Here is a 26,571-nt window from a genome sequence, read left to right on the forward strand (position 1 = left end):
AAATGGTATGATGGTGGTGGTGAGGAGGAAGGTTAACATTCTTTAGTCTATGTTAAAGCCTATCACTTAATCTTTTTCATCTTCATCTATAAAAGGATGGAGTTGATGATCTCTGAGGTTCAGTGTTAGTTTTTCATTTCTCATGGTTGATGTGTAAACCATAAATGATTAGGACTAGAATCCATGATCTGTCTTTTAGCTCTTTGTGATAGTTTTTTCTTTGACTTAATAATCCTGCATCTTAGCCATCACATTATTCTTATGATGAAATAATTCATTATTCATTTGCTGTAATTTGATCAACAAAAACAGCCCCTCAATTTCCAGTTCCTTGTTGCCACGACAATGCTGCTTACAAATGCTTTTGTTCATAGAGGTCTTTAACTACTTTGATCTCTTTGTGGTTCATCTTTTTGAAAACTATTATTTTTCCAGGTCACGAAATACTTTATCTCTGCAGAATCATCCAAAGATTAATAAAAAGGCTGTAAGGGTTGTCATCACAGAAACATATGAGCATTTTAAAAAATGGACCTGGGACAGCTAGGTGGTACAGTGTGGGGAGAGCACCAGCCCTGAAGTCAGAAGGACTTGAGTTCAAATCTGGCCTCAGATACTTGGAATTTTCTAGCTGTGTGACGCTGGGCAAGTCACTTAACCCCAATTGCCTCGGGGGGGGGGGGGGGGGAGAAGATGGAGAAGATGGACCATCACATAATGAGAATGAAGGATGGATAACCTGATGCTCCATTGGTATCCATACAGTATTAAGAAAGTATAAGGAAAAGACCTCAGCACATTGGGTATATGGAGTCTCACTGTACATGAATGAGAGTTATATAAAAATGAACTCATTGCCATCTGCATTGTTGGAGAGCGAACTGGCTTTGAGAATATAACAGTTCATGGAGTTTGAATTCATTTGTTACTATTGCGTGTGTATGTGTGTGCATGTGTGTGTATTCTTTTAATTCTACTCTGTGCTCTGAAACACTTCATATAAACATTCCCTTATTTCTCTGAATTATTCCTGTTTGTCTTTTTTTGGGGAGAGGTGTGTGTGTGTATGACAATAATAACTCCATTAAATTCTTAGTAAAAGTAGTGAAAATGACCCCTAACCTGAAATGGAGGTTGTAAATGTGTTGGTAATCATCTACTGCAAATGGATTTACAGCCTTTAAACAATTCTTTCTTGGATAAGAAAAATAATTTCATGTGTTTTCAATTTCCTGTTAACACTTTGATGTAGATTATCTTGAACTCACTGTAAACCAACCTTTTCTTTTTTTTTTTCCTCAGACTGATTTAGTAGAAGAGTATTTTGAAGCTCACAGCAGTTCAAAAGTTTTAACGTCAGATAGAACATTGCAGAAACTAAAGAAAACTAAATTGGATCAGGTATGTTGTCAGAATCGTTCAATTTAACATTTAAAAAATGGATCTGTAGATGGAAATAGCAAACCATGGAGAGTTAACACATGTAAACAGGATTACTTGTAATCAAGTCAAATCTAGATGACACCATAGTACACATTTACTGATATTCTGTTCTTTATTGTGTTACATGGTAATTAGGTATGAGTGGTAAGAAGTTTGCAAAAATGATTGTAATTTGCTTTGTTTTATGTGGACAGAATAGATTTTAAGAGTTTCTTCCTGCCTTTATTTTGGCAGTATCTGTATCAACATTGGTATCTCTGTTTTCCCTTTTATCTTACACGTTTTAGTCCTATTATTCAGCCATACCCATTGATTTTCATAAAGTTTAAAAGTTTTTTTCCCCAATTTTTTTTAATACTCTATCTGAGGAGGCCTAGGGTTCCTAGGCCTTCTACCACATATATAGTTTTCTGAAATTCCTTAGGTCTTTTTACTCTTTCCCTTTTCTATCCCACCTCTCCTAAAAGATGGGTTTGTTGGCTCTTGCATTTTGCATTCAGTTGCTCCCTGAGTATCTTGAATATGGGAAGGAGAGAGATTGAAGATCAGTCACTTAATAAGCATTTATCTAAGCATTTATCTCCCTACTGGGGATAGAAGGATAAACATGATCTATTCCATTCCTTCCCTTTTGAATGACAACTTTCCCCCAAACTGCTTGTCAAAAATGGTCTGAATCAGGGAAAGCTCCATGGTTTTACTTAATAGTTCACCTAAGATGATTTCAGAAACAAAAGAGGGTGTCTCATCATCCAAAAATATTTCTCCATATCTCCATGCCAGAAATTTCTTTAGATGGACTTACTCTGTCTAAAGCTTTTTTTATTCCTTGGTCAGAAATAAGAGACTTATATTGCAAATGCCTTAGGGGCTAAATATACTTAATGAATGGAATTCATTTATATTAAAATGTAATCAGTTAGTGAACTAAAATGAAAGAAACCTCTGTCAGAGGCTTTCCTGTTATGGGAAGCTCTTACAACAGAAAAACTGTATTGTAGGTGGTGTGCCGTGACCTCAAGAACACAGGGAAATGTCACTTAAATCTTTTGGAGCTTTAGTTTTCTAATCACCCAAACAGGAGTGGGTGGACTAAATGGTATCTAAGATCCTTCTCGGCTCAAAATACAAGGCACTGTTGAGAATAGCCAGTTACTGCATAGCTTATCATCTCATAATATTGCTGTTACTTAGTATTTAGTACATTTCATTTTGCATAAGGTCGTGGAAGTCTTTCCATTCATCATTTCTTAATAGCACAGTAGTATTCAGTCATAATCAAATTTTTTCAGCCATTCCCCAATTGGTGGGCATCACCTCAATTTTCATTTCTTTGTCCTGAGAGAAGAGCTGTTAGAAATATTTTTGTACATATAGGTCCTTTTCCTTTAAAAAAAAAAAAACAAAAAAAAAAAAAACTCTTTTGGGATACAGATCTAATAGTGATATTGCTAGGTCAAAGGATGTGCATGGTTTTATAGACCTTGGGCATAGGTACAAATTGCTCTACAGAATGGTCGGATCAGTTCACAATTCCACCAACAATGTATTAATATCCCATTTTTCTCAATCCTCTAGATTTTTAATGGTCTTTTTTCAAAGCTATACTTTGTGGCTCTGGAATAAGCTTTATCACTTGCTTATGATAGTGAATTTTTATTTAACTCAGATAGGGACTTCTGCAGTATTGTCTCCTTTACAAATTCATGTATAGACACTTATGAAGCATTTAAAATATTTAAGATATTATTTTAAAAGGATCCACAAGCAATTCAGAAGCAGGATTTTCCTCATCACTAACATGCTAATTTCAAAATACTCCTGTTAGGAAACAAGTCACCTGAGAATCTTTTAGTATGGAAAAACTCTTAGCTTTGTTTTACTTGATATATGTGAACCCACGGTCACTTTTTTTTGTTAATTTTTAGCAAACTTTGCACAACCTGTTGAGTAAGTTTTCTCCTTCCTTTTCTGCTGAGCTAAAAGAATTAAATGAACAGCATGAACAGCTATTTCACAAGTGGATGTTACAATTACAGTAAGTATGATGATTTCAAGTACTTATGGGAATAATTGAATTTATGCTTGAACACTGCTTTTTACTTAAAAGTTTTATGCATTATTTTGTCTTATGCATAAGCTGTGTGTGTTATAAATAACCACAAAAAGCATACAAAACATCTCTTGCCCCTGAGTAAAGATTGAAGCACCTGAGGAACAGAGGAGTACAGTGGAGAAAGGACGGCTTCTGCCTTCAGAGGATCCCAGTTTAGATCCCACTTTAGATCCCACTTCTGCCACTTTTTATCATGGGCAAGTCCCTTTATTTCTCTGAGCTTCATTTTCCTTAATGTACATTGAGATTGTTGGACTAGGTAATTTCTCATATCCCTGACATCTCTCTATCTGTGATGTGGTGAAGAGATACAAATTGCCCCGTGTCACATGGGAATGTACATGATGACATAGGGTGTGAATATGGTTGTGGTTGAGTCTCCACTAGCTAAAAGATAGTTTTCCTACTTTCCTCCCCCTAAAATTTTTCTCATTCTGGGCCTTAGTATTTAACTTAGTTCTGATTCCATGACTGGAATTGACCGTCCTTGGAAGCTCTCTGAAACCTATTTCTCTAGCTTTTTATATTGTTTATCAGAATCTGGACGGTCTTCTGGACTATTCCCCTCACCCTACCCTCAGTCTTTGGTCCTTTTGAAAGCAGCTTATCTTATCTGGTTCTCTTCTCTCAGCTCCTAGAAACAGGCTCTACTGCTGCATCTGTTGACTGGTGTAGTCCTAGAATACTTTTTTTTTTCCCCCCTGATACCTATTGTTAGACTGCATGATCTGTCCAGAGCTTCTTGAGTGTGGTCTTCCATAGTTATTGTCCCCCACCCCTAAACAAATTTCACCCTGCTTTCAAGTGGGCCTATGTCTAATTCCTTATTATCAGCTTAACTATTATTACACAAATATTAGGGCCAGTAAAGTCTGGATACCTTCAGTTCTCTATTAGGAATGTAATCATTTTGTTATCACAAATTATTCTTAGCCTGCTTTCCTCCTCTCCTTGTTCCCTTACTCCATCTCCTAAAGGATGCTTCCTCCAAACCTATATGCTGTTGTCATAACCACAAATTAGAATTGTTGGTCATATTACTATGTCCAAATATGTTTACTTTCCATCAATTAGAACTATTTCCCTATAGTACCCCCTCCCTAGCATATTATACTTAGAAGTACACATGATTCAGTGTTTTTAATGCTCTTCTCAGACATCCATTGCTTTAGAGCCATCATAACTTATTTGTCTTCTGAATTTATTGATGAGCTCTCTAAAAAGCCACATTAGTCTCATTCTTAATTTTCAGAATCAGTTTCAGCTTTGGTCTTAGTCCTTGGTGAGTCCAGGAATTCTTAGTACTGAAAAAACAAAGACCAGCTTGTAGTAGTTAAGCCATTCATCAGCTTCCTAAAAGAATGAAGCCCTGATCAAAAGCCCTCTTCAGGGGAGCTTCTCTTGGTTAAGGCTTTAATGCCATTGATTTCAGAAAATGGAAAAGCCCCAGAAAGTAGGAATGTACCAAAAATTCTTAAGTTACCCAGGAACAGGAAAAAGTGAGAACAAGAAGTTGGAAATCTAAGATTCAAATTATCCTGTACTCGGCATTCTCCTTCTCTGTCAGGACTTGGGGTGTTGTATATGGTTTGACAGGTGAAATCATCAACTAAGTAAATCAAGAATTTATTAGCCAATTTGCTTTCAATAAAAAGAGGCAACTAGGTGGAGGACCCCTCTCATAACATACTTATTCCACTTCTTGGGTTGCTTTGTATTCTGCATTCAGTTTGTCATGTAATTCCTTCAGCTTACTTGCTAACTACAGCATATCATCATCATATTGCCATGGTTTACCGTCCCTTTCTACTTCACCAAAATATTCTCCACTAAATATCCCTCCTTAGGTGTGTGGACTTCCACACTGGTGAATACCTTTTTATTATACAATGCTTTCCTGTCTCCTGTTCTATCAAATCTATTCTTTTTGAACAGAAAACATTGAATAACTATAGTCATGGGTTATATACCCTACCAGTTTATACCTATTCAGTTATATTTACCTACCTTTTTTCTTTGCTTATTATCTGTATCCCAAAGAATTATGTATAGACATATAAGTTAGCTAATACCATTTCTATCATCTTTTTCTTACTTGGTTTCTTGTGATCACAGAGCACTTTTGCTGCTGTTTTTATATTATACTTGTTGACCTGTACAATTTATATTTAGCTTAGTCAACAAATTCAGCTGTTGCATTCTGTTAATAGATAATCTGGTTTTTAGAAGCTGATTCTGGGTTTTGTTTTGAATTTGTCCTTTATATTTTCAAAACTACCTAATTAGATTAGACAGTCTGCAGACAAATATGTAATTCCTTGCCTTCTTTATATGTGCTCAGCAAAGAGTCCTTTATTGTATGTTTCATGCCATGGTCCAGAAAACTAAATCTTAATCTCTGACATTTTCTTAGCCAGCTGGTTTACTTTAAGTATATTACTATATTTTCTGATGTTTTCAATGTAAGAGAAAAAGAAAATACTGCCTGTGCTCCTGAGTCCTTTAGTCTCTTACCTATGACTTCATAAGCTTTTGGAGTTAGAGACATAACATGGAATTCTTATACCTGTCCCAGATTCGCTTGGATATGGAGAAGAAAACAAAAGATAGTGCATCTGTGAAATTGGACTATTAGAGGAAGTGCTGCTAAGGATTGACCACAACCAGGAAAAAGTGTAACTCTCTCCCCTTTCTCTTGGTTGCCAGAAACCCCTGTAACAAATTTAATTCATCTCCTGATAGTTATCAGTGTATAACTGGAAAAATATTTATTAAGCACCCACTATATGCCAGGCATTGTGCTAAACTCCAGGGATGAAAATACAAAAGCGAGACAATGTTTGCCCTCAAAAGGCATTCTAATTCTAGTATTCTTATGGGAGAGGCAATGCATATAGATGACTAATGTCCAGGGAAGGGAGCTGGAGGAATGCTGAGTGGAGTCATATGGTAGTTGATTGCCACATAAAACTTGCAAAATCAGTGGTGATAATGATTTGATTATGCTTTTCATTACAAAAGGAGAACAATTTTATGTGGGAATGGAGAAGGAAACCTTGTCGCTATGTCTTTGGAGCTCATGGCAAGATGAATAGGAGGTTTGTTATGGTTTGTTATGGGTTTAGTGAGTTTGCATTCATTCATTTGCCAATCAGAACAGTAGGAATTTCAAAACCAGTAAACTGACTTCCTCTTGAAGGAAAGCAGGGAGGAGAAGGAACCTGTAGTAGGGGAGGCAGCAAAGTGCCTGGCATAAAGGATTGGATGGACATGAGTTCATTTTCACATAAATTTTTAGTAGTGGGTAACAATCTTCATGTTTGATAAGTCTTAAGGGGCTTTCCCTCATATCTCTTTTCTAGAAGATAGTACTTGTACATATTATACATCTTTATATAGGACATCAGTTTTGGGGGGCTGGTTTGTTTTTTGTTTTTGTCTTTGTATTTTAATGCCTAGTTCAGTGCGTTGGACAGAGTAGGCCCTCAATAAGTGGTTTGGATTGGATGGATTTCAAGCTCAAAGGGTCCTTAGAGAAGATCTCGTCTACCTATTTCCCTACCCCCTGCATTTTATAGAAGGGGAAACTGAGGCCCAGAGAGGTGCCAAAAGTAGTCAGTGTTAACTTGCTCATGGTCCAAGAAGTAGTTGGTTCTGGTCCAAATCTTAACACTAACTCCAGATCCAGCCCTTTTTCCACAAGACCACATTATCTTCTCCGTATGCTGTGCCTTGGTATCTGTAAAACCCTCTTTTCTCTTCTTGGATTAAGGGTATTCTCTCAACTATGTGATTTATACTTATGAAAACATAAACGCAAGTAATGGGGTAAATTAAGATAAGTAATGGATGGCTAAGCAATAGGAATTGCATTCTGTCTTTGGAGTTGTCTTCTGATATTAGCTTTAACTCTCCTTTTCTTAGTGGCCATTCATGAATTTATTCAATCTCCTTTTGAATCCATTTTATAATAATTTTCAGTGCCATTTATTGGACTAATTTGATTAACTTTATTTCTTTGTTTAATTGTTGTATTACTTTTATTTTGCTCTAAACTTAACTTGATCAAATTTTAATATTTTTTTTTATCCTAGTATTTTAAAATAAATTGAAAAAAGTTCATGGTCACTTGTTTGTGGTAGTCAAAATTTAATGGGTTTTCATTACATCTTTTTAAAAGTATATTTAATACTGATTGCTTTTAAACAATACCATTCTAACCTACTTCTAGAAGGCAATTTGAGTCTAAGTATCTTGATATCTTTGGTAAAGATTGAAACAAATCTTCATTCATGTCTTAGTCATTTTTTCTTTTCCATGATCATAGTCTTTCCTTCAGTCATTATGAGTAGGATTTAAAAGTTTGTCATGATGGTGACCAATTTCGTCCAAGTACCTTTTTCATTCATTCATATTTGGGTTTTATCATCTTAGTACCTTAAACAATCAGAAGTCCTGATTGATGCTCTTGAGTATACAGCAATAGGAACCTGCACAGACGAGTTTTTCAAGTGTTTTTCGAATTTTCTAAGACTTAGGCTCCAACACACACACACACACACACACACACACACACACACACTCACACACACTCTCTCTTTCTCTCTCTCTCTCTCTCTTTTCCCCACTCTTTTCTTCTTTTTCCTCTCTCCTCTCTCTCTCCTGGTTTCTACTTTAAAACCTGATTTCTTAAACCCTAATTGAGGATTTCCATTGATTTTTATAACTTGACTCCTTTTATACCTACTTTTCAGTCATCTGTGATTGTACATTGCTACAAAAATATGTTCAATTGAACAGTCTTTTGTTGGGTGTATAAGGAAAATGCTTTAAAGAAAGGTAACTTTTTTCCTTTGCTGATATTTTTAATTGTTGTTGGGGATGGATTCTATTTTGCATTATATTTTTGTATGTCTTGTCCCATCCTATATTATAATTCCTCAAGAACAGGGATTTTAGCATAGCTATCTTTTTATGCAAAACCTAGAACAATAATTTTCATGAAATAGTTGCTTTAAAAGTATTTGTTAAATTAAGTGCCCAAACTTCCTCTTCTTATTCTTTCTGTAAAGTTTGTATCTTGAATCATTATAGCCTTTTGATTGTTTTTCCATTTACCAGTTGTCTTAGCATTTTTGCTGCCATATATTCTAATTTATAAATTTTCTTATTTAGACCTTATTTATTTGGCCTTATTTAAACTAATATAGCATTGGCATATTAGCATTTGTTTAATTTGGATTCATTAAAAAAACAAAATTCTTCTCATACCTGCTTATCTGGTTCAGTGATTCAGTTTCTGTTCTGCTTTTTTGATGTTTGCAAATCTAAAAATTATATATCCTTACCTTTGCTTGCCCTGAAAAGTCCTTTTCCCAGAAGGATATCCTTAGTGAAAGGATATAGATAGCTGTTGTGGGGAAGTTGGAGGAACGATGTCTGGATGCATAGTGTTAAAAGGAAGCATCACAATTGACAAAAGCAGTGTTCCACTATAAGTTCCATTTATGTATCTTACTGTTGTGATAATAGAAATCTGTTTAACTAGCGTTTGTGGATGTAATTCTAAACTGAAATTTAAGGTGGTACTGTATTATCAGACCTCAAGAGAAATTAGTTGATTGAGAAATTGGAAATAGGAGGTGCTGAACTGTAATTTCATAAATGTTTTTTCCTATAGCCTAGGGTTCAACATTGTGCTTTATGGACTGGGCTCTAAGAAAGAATTACTAGAGAAATTTCGTGCCTCCATGCTGCAAGATTCAGTTCATGTTGTCATCAATGGGTTTTTCCCTGGTATTACTGTAAAATCAGTAAGTGTATCAAATATATTGAAAGCATTAAGAAAAAATTTGTTTAATTTATCACTGACATGGATTTAGTTTCATATTTTATTATAATTAACTTAGCGAGGTTTCTTTGGACTTTATAATGTTTCTAAAATGTTATAGTTAACTGTCTATTCTGTGAATTTGTCTTCTCAAAACAATGCTTAAAGACTGTTCTTCAAATATGTTTTTTGTTACTAATTTTGCATCGTGTGATATCACGTTCCTAGGCCTGGAATTTGAGGACCCAGCATTGCCAGCTCATAATGTTGCTTCATTTTCACACTTGTCAGCCTGAACACCTGCAAGTGCCATCAGCTGGGTTTTGATTGCCACCATTTTACCTAGATTTCTTGGGTTTCTCTGCTTCTGTAGTGATAATGCCACAGAATGTTACTTTTCTCCGGTCCCTAAAAACTCAACAGAAACTTGGATGTTTTGAAAGAGGATTCAGTACCAATTACCCAAAAAAACATGACATTGAAGACAATGTGAAGGGACAACAGTGATTCTCCAATATTGTACAGGGAATAATGTCATCCTGGGTTCTAAGCAACCAGGATAATGTTCCTATTTTTTCCTTTCCTAATCTTTTAACTAGTCTTGACCTTATTGTTAATAGCTCCTTTTTAATACATTTGGCAAGTTAGGCTGCTATGCCTTAGTCTCACAAAAATCTTATCTAGCCCTAGATTATGGGTGTGGGGAGTATAGGTTCCAGTTTGTCGTACTTGGAATACTCTCCCAACTCTACCAACAATAGCCTTTGTTACCTGCCTCCCTTCATTCCAGGTCCCAGACAGACTGGGGAAACCATTTAGGTTTTGATCTGGTGTCAGTCATCTTTTCTCAGTATTGGGGAGGGGAGGATTTCTTCATATGTGTTTTAATTCTTAACCTCAGTCAGCCTGAGACATTGTACTAGCCAGATTTCGATTGCTGTTCGAATTATCTTTTGCCTGAATCTCATGAGTTGTAGATTGATCCCCCATAGATCCTGCTCAATTTTGATTCCTAGGATATACATAGACAGGTAGCATGGCTACTGCAACAGAGGAGTTTCTGCTTCCTGGCTAATAGGCTCTATAAAAGTCAACCTGGACTCCCTCGTGTCTCTCTGCTTACTCCCCACACTGTAGCCAATTGGTACTGACTGTCTTTCTGTTTTGTCAATTCAGGGTTCTAGTTACTCATTTATTTCAGAGGGATGAATTTTGGTCCCTTCCCCTATTAAACTCTAAAGGCTACATATTTTTTCTCTTTATTAAAACCAAGAATATAAAAACATTAGTATTTTTTAAGAAATGTTTTTCATATCTCTTATTGATCTGTGGCCCTAGTACTGTAGGAATGCAGTCCTGAATTTATACCTGAAGACCTGACCTAAAGATTTATTTTTGGATCTTCTCTCTGTAATATTCTTACATCTTCCAGGCTTGCCAGGGTTTTCTCTGGGGACATCTGGAAGCAACTGGTTAATGGTACTTGTTTACATGTCTTGGTTCCCTTGTATGCAACTAAGACATGAAACAAGTTACTCACCATGAGGAACATGGAAAGGAGTTGACTCAAGGCTACATATAGTCAAGACAGGTTACCTGTGGCAGGCCTTCAGCTTCTTGGAGAGTTCGATGTTTTCGACTTGGACTCTTACCTTAGGGTTAAGGGCCCCTCCCTTCAGTGGGAGGAATGGGCTCTAGTTCAGTAGGGAGTTGACCTTTCGACCTTGACCTTGCATAGTTCACATGACTCAAATAGGAGATGAAGGGGAAGGTCTCAACTTCTTTCTCTACATCATGGCTGTGTGTGCCTGGTTGCTTTATTCCTTCTAAGTCCCTTAACTCTTGCCTTGGTCCAGTAACCTGTCTTGTGCTGCTGCTGAGGGTTTTGTTGCTTCAGCTATCAATTTGGCTCCAGAATTCTTTGACAGACACTTCACTGCTGCTCTTGCTTCATGGAAGCCTCCATCACTGCACTCTCCTTTCTTCTTCTGGAGAGATAGCCAGGGCCAGAATGATTCTGTGCATTAGGTATTTTTGGTGTGATATATACAAAACACAGTATATAGCAGTCCCATTCTGCCACATACAAAAGAGCCCTGAGCCTGACTTTTCTAACGGAGCTTCCCTAGCCATGTTCTTCACTTACTACTTGTGTTAGGCTTCTGGCAGCATTCTCCTGACAAGGCATTTCTTGCTTAGTCTTTTTGAGGTTAAGAAGCAAAAACTTGCACTTGTTTTAATTTGATTTTTTGATTCCCGTTATTTCTCCTTTCCCAAAACTGTAAGCCATGCACACTCCCCTGAGATGTAGAGAAACCTCAAGAAAGCAGTGGAAAGTTGAGGAGTCGGTCACAGAAACTGGTATCAATCCTGTTGTGAGGCTAAGGCCTTATATCTTTGTCCTCATGTTATGATGTTTGTTAGATGTCATAGTGTCAATAAATGCTCATTACTATATTTTTCTAGTGTTTGCAGAACACATTTTCATCCTTTTTTTCTTTAATAACTTTGTCCTCATACTGTAATGTTTACTAGATGTTAGTGTAAACAAATGCTCATTATTATATTTGTAAATTTTTCTAGTGTTTGCAGAACACATTTTCATCCTTTTCTTTTCGTAAAAGTTCTGGTTACTATTTCAGGATTTCTATCCTTTAGTTCATTTTTTATTGCTTTCTTAGGTTGTCTTCATTATATAGAAAGGTAGTATAGTGGATAGAGAGAGTGTTAGACTTGAGAGTCAGTATTTGAATTCAAATCAGTATTAGACAATAGCTGGATGACCCTGGGCAAGTCGTTTAACCTCTCAGCCTCAGTTTATTCATCTGCAAAATGGAGAAGTAATAATTTCACCTACCTCACAGGGTTGTTGTGAGGATCAGATGAGATAATATGTCAAACCTTTGAAAATTTAAAAGTATCATCATCATCATCATCATCATCATCATCATCATCATCATTCTGTCCTGTCTTTTTTTTAAACAGTATTTTATTCAGAAAATTTTACAGTAAGGTAACCTTAAAGTCCAACACAGTTGTCAAGTGTAAAGTTGTGAGTGTTGTTAACATATTTTGGGGGGGAAGATAGAGGGAATCTTAAGCCTGTTATTTTATTACCTATTCTTGTTACTCAGTAGGATCTAATACAAATAGTAGTGTTCTACTCTCTGTTACAGATTCTGAATTGTATAACAGAAGAAATCCTTGATCATATGGGAACTTTCCGAAGTGTGATAGATCAGCTGGACTGGATAATCAACAAATTTAAAGATGGTAATAGAATCTCTGTAAATTTAAGGTCTTTTCACTTATTTTGTTTTAAAAATGGAAGCTTCTCCCACCACTGCTCATTCTTTAGCCATATTTGAATTTATTTTTTGATCCTTAGGCAAACTGTATGCTCAGGCTTCTTTCCTTTTTGAGAAATTTAAAGGTATTTATATTTCTTGCTGGCAGCTAAAACGGGTAAGTTATATCTGTTATGTAGCAAGCACTGGGCTAGGCTCTCTTTCCACAGGGAGATCACATTCTGTAGAGAAGACAGCATGCACATATGCACGCAAAATGAACAAAAGATAATTTTTGTAGTAGAAACAGTAGTTGTGGCAGGAGAAAGCATTAGGAAGGTTTCACTTAGGTGATGTCTGAACTAAGCTTTGAAGGAAACTAGGCTTTTTACAAGGTAGAAGTGAGAAGAAGAATGCATTCAAACCATGAGTGATATATGTGAAAGCATAAGAATAGAAACTGGAGTGTCATGTATAAGGAACAGTTAGAAAGCCAGTTTGGCTGAACCATAGGTGAGGGAAATGTTTAATAAGGCTTGCATTGTAATTTGTGGATAGGTTGTAAATGACTTTAAATGTATAGTATTTAGTCCTTGAGGAAATGTGCAATCATTAAAGTTTAGTGTGTGTGTGTGTGTAATTTATATTTTTTGTTGTATGTATTATATGTGCTTGTCTCCTTCGTTAGAACATAAGCCCATTGCAAGCAGAAATTGTTTTCATTGTTTTTGTTTTGTGTCCCGAGTGCATGATGTGTGGCATGTGGTACAAGCTTAATAAATATTGAGGCAATGATTAACTGATTAGGAGGAGAGAAGAAACTTTGAACAAGGCACCTAACTAGGAGTTTATTTCAACAGTTTAAGGAAAAAATGGTAGCAATGTGAAGGGATGAGGGAGAATGAGTGGTTGAAGATGATAAAGTTAGGTACTTGGGTGACTGGAAGGATAATGATATCTTTTTTTTTTTTTTTTTAATCATCTACATTTCCTCTAATATTCCTCACCATCCCCAGAGTTCCAGCTCTTAAGACAAAGACTATTTTGTTGTATTTTAACCTGTCATCCTGAAACACTGTTCTGCATATACTAGACCTGGTCCAGAATACCTACTCTTACATGTGATTATTAATAATTTATGAACTAAACTCTTTCTCCACTTCCAATATTTGCAACAGATGCCTTCATCTGATTCTCTATCTTTCAAAAGTTATCAACATTATTCACCTTTTTTTCAGTTTATTTTTTAAAAATTCAAATGACACAAACCTTTCATGTCCATTGAAGAACAAAAGTGAATTTCACATAAAATTGAATTCTTTTCATGTGCAAAGTTTGCGTTTCTTTTATAGAACATAATATTTATTATCTAATTTTCAAAGCTGTTCTTACTTGCCTGAGATATTTTTTGTTCTCTTTGGGAGCAAGGGATTGAATCCCTGTCTGTCTCCTTGTTTCTCTCATTTTTCATCTCCTGTCTTCTCAGATTGAAAAAAAGGAAAACCTTCACAACAAATATGTGTAAGCAAGCTAAAAAAAAATTCGCACGTGGGCCATTAACAAAAATGTATACCTCATTCTACGTCTTGAGACGATCACTCTATTGTCAAGAGGGGTGTATGCTTCATCACAGATCCCCTAGAATCATGGTTGATTATTTCATTGACCCGAATTCTTAAATTTTTGAAAATTGTTTTCTATAGAATGCTGTTATTATTGCATAAATTATTCTTTTAATTCTGCTTACTTCACTCTCTTCAGTTGATACAAGTCTTCCAAAATTTCTCTGAAACCATCCTTTTCTAATTTCTCATATAATAGTATTTCATTAATATTTAAATACTGTAGTTTATTTAGCCATTCCCTAGTTGCCTCCACCAAAAATTGCTGTTAACAATGTTTTTTACATAGAATAGTCTGAGCCTAGTATTGGTATCTGTGATTGATAGGATAATCACTGTTTAGTGCCTTTGAAAGCATAATTTCACATTGTTTTATAGTTCATAGCTCTACACGTAAAAACAACATGCTTATCTCCCCTCAGACCTTCCTATGTTTCTTATTTTTTTCTTTCCCAACTTTGCCATCTTATGGCTATGAGATATAATTTAAGAATTGCTTTAATTTGCTTTTCTCTAATAGTGATTTGGAGCATTTTTTTCCTATGATTGTAACTTGGATTTATTCCTTTGAAAGCTATGTATTTCGATCCTTTGAAGGTGCCTTTTACAGAAGCAGAGAATTTAGGAAGAGGTGTAAGTTTGGGAAAGAGAAAGATATGAGTTTATTTTTGGTCATATCGTATTTAAGATGTCTATGGGATATCCAATTTGAAATTTCTAGTAAGCAGATGGATAGTATAATAGATCCCAGAATTGTCTGCATTGATGTTTTTTAAACCTATGAAAACTGATGAAATTACAAAAAGAATATATAGAGAAAAGATAATTCGGGGCAGAATCTTGGGTGCATATCTGCATGTTTGTATACTTTGGTTAATAAAAATGAAATTTTTATTACAATGTTAATTTGTATAGAATACTCTCATTCATTTTGGGTATCTACAATAGACTTATATATTGATAATAAAAATTTTGTGGTAACTAAAAGAGGGATCATTTTATCTGCACTTAGATTGTTTTGCATCATTCAGTAATCTCCATACAGAAATGAAAAAAGGGAACATATTTTCTTGCTACTCCATTGATCTTGTCCAGATATATGAGTCATTTGACCCCAAATGTGAAATCCAAAATGAAATTAGTCATTTTTTAATCAGCTGTCTTTCACATCTTAAATTTTTAAAAAAAATTGTTTAATTCTTACCTGACTTCGTTATAGAATATTCTTAATAATGCTAAGAATGTTATATTAAATGATAAAACAAAAGGATTTCCTACTTCTATTCAAAAGTACTCTTTGATCTTTTAGTAGATATTTTGATTGTAAACCAAAGTCCTTATTTAACTTTGGTTTCTCTCCATTTGATATTGTTGATTATTCTTTTTTTTAAACTTCTCATTTTTTGATGTTTGTGATGCTTGTCTTTATTTTTCTCCCACCTTGTATTTACTGTATTTTATTTGTATGTATTTGCTCTGTATCTATTGGTACTTCTTTTTCCTTTCATCCCCTAACTGGAAATTTCCTAAATTGCAGTCTTGAGAAACATTACTTACTTGTTCTTCTTTCTGCATATTCATTTTCTTTGTTGTGCCGCTCTTCTCTGACATCTACTAATTCTCAGGACTATATTTCCATCCCTACCTCTTGTCGAAACTACAATCATGTGTCAGCAAAATATCTCCACTTAGATGTTCTACTGTCACCTTCAAGAATCAATGTCCAAAGCTACACAATCTCCCCAGATCAGAATAGACTTTTATATTTCTGGCAGTGGCACCAACATTGGCCTAATTGTTGATTACTTGAAAACTTGAAATACTTATTTTTGTCCTTTATATTCAAACACATTGCAAATTCTGTCTCACACACACAAACACACATGTGCACGCACGTGAAAGGAGTAGATCCAGTGCTACATTTGAAGTAAAAAAAATGTGGGTTCTTGTTTTTCCTCCCACACTTGGAAATTTTGACATTAGTTGCAAATGATACCTGTAGTAAATATAAGTATTATGTACATCTGTATTTTCTCCTGATTTTAGACTTAAAGTATCTTCCTCAGTGATGCTGGGCTTTCCAACGCCTCTTAAAATATTTGTTGAATTTTCTTTCCTTTTAGATTCTTCTTTGGAACTCTTCCTCCTTATCCATAATCTGGACAGCCAGATGTTGAGAGGAGACAAAAGCCAGCAAATTCTTGGACAGTTATCATCTTTGCCTAGGATTTACCTCATAGCTTCCATTGATCACATCAATGCTCCCCTCAGTAAGTTTAATATTATGCTGTTTTTTCTAAAGATATCAGCTTGAAAAAAATTATTTTTACAATAACATTGGTCATAAAAGTTGTGTAGCTCTACAGCATTAATTGAAGGATACAACATCCAGAAATATGTTTTGGTTTCCTAAATATCTGATTTGGAATGTAAATAATTCCATTGTGTTTTATAGTTGGGGCCAGGGTAGGGGGAAAGGGGATGATGACTTGTCATGATTTCTTTTTCTACATTTTATAGTTAAACATTGTGTTTTGTGATTTAAATTCACAAATTCAATTGTGACATGACAATAAAACTTTGAGGTTATATGTTTTACTCATATTATTTAAATGAGAACATTTGTAGCACACTCAGGCTTAATCTTATATTCAAAAAAAATATTCAGTTCTGCTGCAACAAAGGGTGTTACTGATTTGGATTTTAATAGGAAAAAAAAGATGTGTAGCTTTCAGTTATTTTTTCCCTCAAATTACGGAATTTTTGAAATTGGGAAGGGTTTTGACTACCAATCCATAGCCTATCTGAAAAGGCATATATCTAACAAGTGGTTGCTCATTTCGGGTAGCTAGGTGGTATAGTGGATAGAGCACCAACCGTGAAGTCAGGAGGACCTGAGTTCAAATGGGAGCTCACTTAACTTTTCATAGCTGTGTGACCCTGGGCAAGTCTGTTAACCCCAATTGCCTCAGGAAAAAAAAAATGTGGTTGCTCATTCCTGCTTAAAGACCACCTCTGTTTGGTGGTTTTGGGGTCAAATGTCTTGAATAGCCAGTGAGTGATATTTTCTTTTTGGAACCAGGGACCACTGTATAAATAACACTTTTTAATATTTCATTTTTTTTTTTAATGTTTCATAGTGTGGGATCATTCAAAACAGAGTCTTTATAACTGGCTTTGGTATGAAACTACAACATATAGACCTTATACTGAAGAAACCTCCTATGAGAACTCTCTGCTTGTCCAACAGTGTGGAACAATAGCTCTTAGCTCCCTTACACATGTTTTTCGCAGTCTTACTCCAAATGCAAGGTAAGAAATGAAAGCTAAAACTAGAATGTTTTTTGCACTTCATGAACTCATGCATGAGTATGTCATTTTGCATTAAAAAAATTACTAGATAATATTATTTCATTCAGCACTTTTATGTTAGTGACCTTGTTCTTTTTTTTTTTTTTTTTTCTTTTTTCCCTTTTATGGGATTTGGGAAATGAAGTAAAAATAAAGTAGGGAAGAAAAAATAGTATTGATATCTTATGAAGTCATTTTATGGGAATTCTTTTTTGTTGTTTGACATTTTTGACTCTTTCCAGCCTTAAGATCTAATAAGTTCCTATATCCTTTTGATTCTCATTCTCCAATAATTTAAGGTTTGTTCCTTTTTTTTTCCTACATTTATTTCAAAACTAAATTTTTAGGTAACAATCTAATAGGTTTTTTTTCTGTCAGTCTCTTTTCTAATTCATCCCCTCCAATTCCTGAATATCACAGAATTGAATATAAAAGTGTCCTCAGATATCATCTTCTCATTTTTACCTATATCAGGTATTCCTTGTCAGTAAATATCTTCAGTAAATAGTCACTAAATCTTTGCTTGAAAACTTCCCACTGTAATCCATTCTGTTTTTTGGATAGCTCCAGTTAAATTTTTCTATCATCAAGTCTAAATCTGAACCTTTGCTATGTTCACCAAAAGCAGAAGAAAATCTAATTGAGAATAACTACATGTTCTTCCTCCATACCTGTCTTTTTCCATGTAGAAAATCTCAAGTTTCTTCATGCTTATGTGTTAGAGGCTCTAATTCCACCACTCTTCTAGTCATAGTCATGTGGGCATGATTCAGCTTGTCACAGAGCTTCCTAAAATGTGGAACACATCAGGGAATGTAGTATTCTAGATGTATTCTGACCAGAGCAGACCTCTCTGAATATTGTTCCTTAATGATCACATTTGCCCTTTTGTCCACAATATCATGCTATTAATAGTGTTTAGCTTGTAATCTATAAAAACCTAGATCTTTTTCATAGGAACTGTTGTCTTCTGACTTCTCTCATCATTAACTTGTGGGCTCATTTGTTGAACACAAGTATAAGTCTTATCTTTATTAAGTCCTATGTTCTTAGATTCAGACCATTGTGATAGCTTGTCGAGATCTTTTTAGATAGTGACCTTTTCATCCAGCGCCTTAACTATTCCAGATTTATGTGATTTGCCAAAATGATAAATATTCCATCCATCCCTTCATCTAAGTTATTGAGTTAATGTTGAACAGTCACTGATCTCTTGGATGGGATGCTCCACTAGAGAAATACTCCCTGATTGACATCAACTTATCAATGACTATTCTTTGGATTTGATCATTCAGCTGATGTCTAATCTATTAATTGTCTATCCACACCTCTTTTTCTTATGCACAAGAAAAGCATAAGAATCTTGTCAGCCCATTTTGTTGAAATCTAACATATGTTATCTTTGCATTTCTGTAATGTGCCAATTTAGTAGCACTCTCTAAAAAGGAAATGAGTCAAACTTGACTTGACCTCTTCCTGAGATAACCATATATCTTAGTGATATCCTTGTAGATGTTCAAAATCCATTTTTCCCCTAAATTGAAGTCATCTTTATAAGTCTATATCTTATAGACTTACAAAGTCTAAAAGTTTGACTTTTTTCCTTTGTTCTGAAAACTGGAATAATAGGTTTTTTTTGTTTTTGTTTTTTTTTATTATAGTAACTTTTTATTGACAGAATCCATGCCAGGGTAATTTTTTTTTTTTACAACATTATCCCTTGCACTCACTTCTGTTCCGATTTTTCCCTCCCACCCTCTACCCCCTCCCCTAGATGGCAAGCAGTCCTATATATGTTGAATATGTCGTAGTATATCCTAGATGCAATGTATGTGTGCAGATCCAAACAGTTTTCTTGTTGCACAGGGAGAATTTGATTCAGAAGGTAGAAATAACCCGGGAAGAAAAACAAAAATGCAAACAAACTGGAATAATAGTTAATCTTACTTCCTATCATGGGTACCTCTCTTGCCATCCAGATTTTTCAGAAAACACTGGTAATGACTAAACAAACTTCTTTTGCCATTTCTATTTAGGTCTTTTGATAAGGTTCATAAGATCCTAGTGACTTGGACATCAAAGAAAGTACTCTCTTAATATCATGTCATTTATCTTGGGTTTTGACTCTGCCTTTATTATTTTCTATCTAAACTTCCTAAAGATCATTCTTTTTCAAAGAAAAAGTAGAATCAAAATTGGAATCATTTGGATAGTTCTGAGCTTGTTCCTTTTGTCCATTATCATAGTCCCATTAACTCCAACTGGGTAAGATAAAAAAATTTTTTTTCCCTCAGCAATAGAGAGGAGGTGACTGGACAAAACTGGGTGGGAAATGCATGATGAGGCTGGGACTTTGGCGGGGGAGGTGGAGCAGGCTCTGAGAGATGGAAAGAGAACAGAAATTAGGCTGGGGAGGCAGGAGGAATATGATTGTAGGTAGGATTTCCCAGGCTGAGGGAGTTGGGGAAGATGTGGGCAATATAGAGATGGGCAGGAGCCCGAGTCCCCTTAATTTCCCTTTCTCCTTTACACTAGTGGGCTGCCGTGGACCCTGCTTTTTTTGGTGTTTTTGGATAGTGGTTCTTTTCCTTTTGGTGCTCTTTCTTTTGTTTCGGACAGAGAAAAATCTAAACTCATCAGTTATCTGTTTTATTTTCTATGGTTGGAGTATGCCTCTCTATTCTGCCACCTGTTGAAAGCCTGGCTATCCTGTTATTCTATCACCTAAAATGCCACTGCTACTTTGCTTACCCCATTTGTTAAATTATCTTTGTTTTCTGCTGTTTATTTATTTATTTTTTTATTGGAGGTAGTTGGGGTTAAATGACTTGCCCAGCGTCCCGTAGCTAGTAAATGTTAAGTGTCTGAGACTGGATTTGAACTAAGATCCTGACTCCAGAACCAGTGCTCTATCTACTGCAGCACCTAACTGTCCTATTTTTTTTCTTCTTAGAATCTTCTTAGTGTTTTGTTTGTACCTTTCAATGTATTCACATAAACTTTTAATTTTCTACTTATTATAATGTTTTATGTACTTGTCTTATTTTTCCCATTGAGTTGTAACTTTCGATGAATAATAAATTAATCCTATAACAAATGAATAATGAATTAATGAGTCATGGCCTTATTTATCTTTGTACTCTTCTAGTCCTTAGCAAAATGCTTTGCACATATAAAGCATTTTAAAATTTTAAATTGTATTAAAGTGTATTAAAATATTAACATTCCTTAGGAATTTTTAATTGTTTAATTGCTGTTTTTTCCCATAGGGGGATTTTCAGGCTCCTAATAAAGTATCAATTAGAGAATGAAGATAACCCTTCTTACATAGGTAAATATATAGTGTTTATGCTTTCTGGCTTCTTTCTAATGTGTTGCCCCATTAATTTAATTTTCTTATAACTAATTTTAGCACTAGTTATCATTTAAAAGCATTGGATATTTTCAAGACTCATAAATTAATATAGTGTATATTTAGGAGACAAGTTTTTCAGCTTCTTATCTCACAACAGTTCTACTGTTTAGTTTTATTCAGCTGAGAATTCATATATTTGCTTTATATCAAAGAATGGTGTGACATTGCACAAGCTGGTAAAATATTCATCAGCTTTGCCATGTCTTAAAAATTGCACATTTGTTATTAACAATAGTAATCTCTGTATCTTCTGACCTCTTGTATTACATTGTTCATATCTCTGATGTACTTAACACACACTATACTTTGTATTTATTTGATTGAATAAATTTGATACTTAGATGTAAACTCTTTGAAGGCAGAAACCTGTTGTAATTATGTTGTAACACTGAGAGCTCCTTGAACTGTATCTAGAAAAAAGAATTGTTCAACTAATAACTTATTTAATGAACCTTTGACTAGCAATGACCATATAAGGGTGCACATCTTTACTCTGGTTTTTAGCTTGGTTGTCAGTGGAAGCTTCTTTTGCTGCTTACTTATCTTGGGTCTCAACTGTCTAACTCCCCAGGGCTTTCCTTTCAAGATTTCTACCAGCAGTGTCGAGAAGCATTTCTTGTTAACAGTGACCTGACACTTCGGGCACAACTAATTGAATTCAGGGATCATAAACTTCTAAGAACAAAAAAGGTGAGTGTTGGAATTTTAGCTTAAAGTGTCACTTATTTAGATGAAGATTGCTTGTGGATTAAGCTTAATGAGGCAGCATGTAGCCTGGCCAGGCCACAGAAAATCCCTAAACTTGTGTTATCAAGGATGTATTGATCACTGTGCACTGCAGTGGCTTTGGCAGAATACAGTAGAACAGATGAATAAACAGCACGGTATTTAGTGAACATAAAAATGACAATGAAACTATCCTCTCTCTCTTGCCACACTGCTTTCCCCTCCTTTGACCCGCAAAGGATGTGTTTCATTTGTGGTGTTTCTGGTCATATATTTTATATATGCCATATCCTGGCTGTATATTTTAACTTCAGAGTTTGAAATGTAAAGAAATTTAAAAACTTACTATAATATGGTGATTTTATTATAGTTAACTCACTGTATGTGGGGAAGTGGTTCCATGTATTTTCTGACAGAGCAAGAACTTGTTTCCATTTTGTTGTTGTTAGTCATTTTCATGGGTGCCCAACTCTTTGTAACCCCATTTTAAGTTTTCTTGGCAAAAGTGTTGAAATGGCTTGCCATTTTCTTCTCCAGCTCATTATACAGATGAGGAAACTGAGTCAGACAGGTTTAAGTGACTTGGCCAGGGTCACAGCTAGTAAATATTCGAGGCTAAGTTTGAACTCAAGTCTTAATTATTTCAAACCCAGAACTCTATTCATTGTGTCACCTAACTGTCCCATACTTTTGTATTGAAATAGAATTTTTAATATTGTTTGTTGTTCAGATGAGCTGTCATTCTCATTTGCTCCATTCTAATTCTTATTTTGTCTTTGTATTCTTTAGGGAACGGATGGAGTGGAATATTTGTTAATTCCTATTGACACTGGGACCTTAACTGATTTCTTGGAGAAAGAGGAGAAAGAGTCTTGAAGATTTCCTTTGAACCTGAATCTCCCGTGGCAACTATTATAAAGGGCTTCTATAGAGGGACCTGTGCTCCACTTGTTGCCTCTCTAACCAAAAGCGCTATGTTTATTTACCAGCAGTAGATTATTTTTCCAGCATGCAAGATTTAAAACTCTGGACAATATATCAACAAATTTAATTCTTTTGACTGGCTTAATGGTCTACTTAAGTGATGCCATCTCAAATACTATGCCTAAAACACTTAAACTGGAGAAAATGTGCCTTTCATTTCTTACCTCTCTGGAAACTCTTGGCTTGATAGAGCAATTTGCTCAGGGAGTATTCGAAACTGAAGGTTTTGGATTTCATTTTATACTAGGGAAGATGATATTCTTAATTTCCGAGGGCTCTTTTAAACAGTCCCACAACTTGACTATTTGCAAGCATGCTGGTTCCAGAGTGTGAACTACTGAGGTGTGAGCATCCACTAAATCTGTTTCGTCTGCAGGTCTGTATCTCTGAACTGCTGTGTGCAATGACAGAGTTTAAAAAGTAATTATTCTTGTTTTTCTGTTGTTGTTTTAAAGCAGCAAACACCAAGTGTAGATTTTGGAAGGAATAGAAAATGATTCTTTTCCACCCTTTTGGATTTGTACCAGATGGGAGAGGGGTGGGGGAAGACATTATTTATTTGTAGGAGGGAAAGAGTAGGGGAAGAAATATATAAGGATGTCCTCCTTAATAGGGGGCACATGAACAACAGATCATGGTAACCCAGAAAAGTGAGTGTCTATTATGTGACACAGGGGGGAGGCCGGACAATAAAAACTGAACCCTTCAATTAAGTTTTAATAATTGATTTCACTGTTGAATAAAAAAATTTCAGTATTCCTGTATTTTGGCTTTTTTCTTAACTGTAGTTCATCATTTCATAACATACAGGTAAGTGGTTTGATAATACTGTTTTAAACCTTATTTCCATTAATAAAAATGGATGATTTTTTTTTTTTTTTTTTTACAGTAAATGAAATAAAACATGAAATAAATTCCTTATGGATATTTAATGGAGCTCTTGTTCTTAAGTTTGAAAGAAAGGAGAGAAGAATCTTATACCTTTGTTGTAAAAAACTAGAGCTACAGAGGTGTTGTTATACTTCTTGTAAAATTTCAACATGTATTTTGTCAATCACTTTATAGGATCATATCATTTAGCAGTATATTCAAGTAGCCCTTAAATATCATCATTTGATTTGTTAGTGTCGTAGAGACACTTAATAGCTCACAGTCATCATATAGCTTAAAATAGTTACATTGACTACTAAGGTTTTTGCCATGGTTTTTTAATTGAACTTATCTCTAAGAGGGAGTGAAAAGTCCAAACGTTATTATGAAGAACACGTTCAGTGACTATATTTATAGTAATGTGGCTTAAATAAATACCAGAAAATTTGATGGAGGAAAAGGGGGAAGAAAGACATATATACAGCAGGATTGGAAGAGCAGATAGTCAGCCCCATCTCCTGCCTCTGATTCTTTTGCTTGCTGTCATTTGATATTATTTCCTTTCCCTCACTTATTCAAACTCCTGGGTCTCTGAAATAGATCATGGCCCTGAAAAGGGAGAAACTTTATGGAAATCCTTTTGACACATGAGAGTGACTCAAAATTCCCAGAGGCCATGTTAATTGAATGTAAACACTGGTAGGTCTGAAGAAATTGAAAAGGCTTTAACCATCACACCCAAGGATAACAATCCTTGGTTGCCTGAGAACCAGTTTGATTTTATTGAAATAGTTTCAGGTGATTTGAGTTTTTCATCCACAACAGTTTTAGAAGGTTGAGTCAAATTTATAGGGATATATTTCACCTTTACTGGTGAAGGAAATGTTCATGTCAAACACAGAATATTTAAAGACCTGACTTTACATGTGGTGTTAAATACAAATTAATAAAATGTAGTAATAATAAACAGTAACACCAGAAAGCAACATGTTAGCAGCATATCACAGATAATAGAGAGAACTTACCTTAATATCGTGTATGAAGGAAGAGAGAGCTTTTTAAAATTTGTTGAAATTTCCCCTCCACCTAAAAATGGTGAAAGCTACAGATGTGGAGTTGTGGTATATAGTCAGTTGGTAAACCAGTTGTATTTGAATAATGTTTGTATTACATGAAAGATTCACAAGGAAACTTATAAAAAGTTATTGGAAAACTATTAAAAATGTGTTGCACGGTCGGTATTCTTAAGTATTCTAAATCAGAAGTTCTTAACCGTTTTTGGTCACAGATCCTTTTGGTAGGATGATTGAAGCCTATGGATCCCCTTCTCAATAATGTTTTTAAACATTTAAAATACATAGGATTATGAAGGAAACCTTATGCAGTTTTGGTATTTTTTAATTCACAAACTCTCTAGGTTAAGAACCTGTGTTTTAGATGCTGGTTTTCCTGGACATATCTTTTTAAAAAGAGGATCTTGAAGTAATTTTTTGTCTGTCTTGCTAGTTATGCTTGAATATGTACCCTTATGTTAAGAGATAGGATAATTCTTAAAAAAAAAAGATTCTTCAAATATATTAAGCCTGAAAAACTACCGATCAGGTAACAGATGATGGGCATCTTGGATACTAATTTTGGGAACTGAATAAACTCGTGTATAAATGGATATATTTGGGAGGTTTTCATTTATTTTCCTTTTCCTTTTTTGATCATTAGCAATGCTACTTGTACATTAGCTTCACAGCAGTTAAATAGTTTAGAAAAGCAGAAACAAAACCTGTTTCTCTAGTTGTTCCAACTGAAAGATGCCAAACATATGCAGTAAGTTGAAGTTGGCTTTACTGAATTTATCATGTTCTTAATGCATGCTACAAATATTTAGAAAGCAAACTCTTGTGATGGTTAGGTTTTTGCCGGGCTTTTCCTAGAATTTATTTAGAAATGCAGTGAACTTCATAATCTTTGTAATTATTTAGGCATCCATGGAAAAAATATATAATTCAGAGCTTTCTTTAAGAAAGTAAAGAATCCTTTTATTGTAAGAGATTCAATATCAATCAACAAGCATATATATTGAGTGCCTATCATATGCCAAGCACTGTGCTGGCCTCTGGGCATAAAAGTACCAAGGAATAAAACAATTCCTACCTACGAAGGTCTTACATTCTGATGAGCAAGACAAGTACAGATATATTCAGTAGTAACTATGTCTGCATATTTGCACATACAGATATACACATTTAAGTGTATTAATAATTGTCAAGAAAACATACAGTGTGAGAAGAGTGGATGCATCAGCAATAGGTGTTGGCAGTGGAAGGGGAACAGAGTGAAAGGATGCCTTATTTTGGGGAGATATGGGGAGAAGGCAATCAGGATTAAGTGACTTGTCGTAAGTGATTTGTCCAGAGTCACACAGCTAGTGAATGCCTGTGCCTGAATTTGAACTCGGGTCTTCCTGACTCAGGGGTCAGTGTGCTATTCGTTGTACCAACTAGCTGGAAAGGAATGTCTTCCAAAAATGTCTGTGCACAGGCAGGAAGATGAGAGATGGAAAGTGAGAACAGAGGCTTGGTTTCTAAAGTGGCCAAGGATAACATTACCCTAAGACTGGGAAAAAAATAGGATGGGCCAGTTGGGAAATGCTTAAAAGCTAAAAAGGGGAATAGTGAGCCACTTGAGTTGATTAGGTAGCAAAGTAATATGGTTAGATTTAGTCTTAATTAAAAATTTTGGCAGCAATGTGTTGGACATGTTGGCATGGGGAGAACCTTGAGGTGTGGACACTAGATTATAAAGGGGTGAGGAGAGAAAGTGGATGCAACCTTTTCAGAGAATTTGGCTGGGAAAATGAAAGGTTTAGGGTAGCAGCTTGAGGGGATAGTAGGGATAGGGTAGCAGCTTGAGGGGATAGTAGGGAAGAGAGT

The 26,571-nt window shown here is 35.1% G+C and overlaps 1 protein-coding gene across 1 annotated transcript in view; it reads left to right on the plus strand.

The window, feature by feature from the left end:
* ORC2 (origin recognition complex subunit 2) overlaps positions 1-23,538 on the plus strand; it is a 41,768-nt gene extending 18,230 nt beyond the window's left edge. The window contains exons 9-17 of the mRNA XM_003765876.4: positions 1,303-1,401; positions 3,372-3,481; positions 9,240-9,372; positions 12,566-12,662; positions 16,422-16,568; positions 17,439-17,610; positions 20,919-20,980; positions 21,636-21,754; positions 22,580-23,538. Coding sequence (XP_003765924.1) covers positions 1,303-1,401; positions 3,372-3,481; positions 9,240-9,372; positions 12,566-12,662; positions 16,422-16,568; positions 17,439-17,610; positions 20,919-20,980; positions 21,636-21,754; positions 22,580-22,666 — 1,026 coding nt within the window. The 3' untranslated portion in view covers positions 22,667-23,538. The remainder of the gene's footprint in view (positions 1-1,302; positions 1,402-3,371; positions 3,482-9,239; positions 9,373-12,565; positions 12,663-16,421; positions 16,569-17,438; positions 17,611-20,918; positions 20,981-21,635; positions 21,755-22,579) is intronic.
* The last annotated feature ends 3,033 nt before the right edge of the window (positions 23,539-26,571 follow it).

Source organism: Sarcophilus harrisii, chromosome 3 (assembly GCF_902635505.1).
Source record: "Sarcophilus harrisii chromosome 3, mSarHar1.11, whole genome shotgun sequence".
NCBI lineage: Eukaryota > Metazoa > Chordata > Mammalia > Dasyuromorphia > Dasyuridae > Sarcophilus > Sarcophilus harrisii.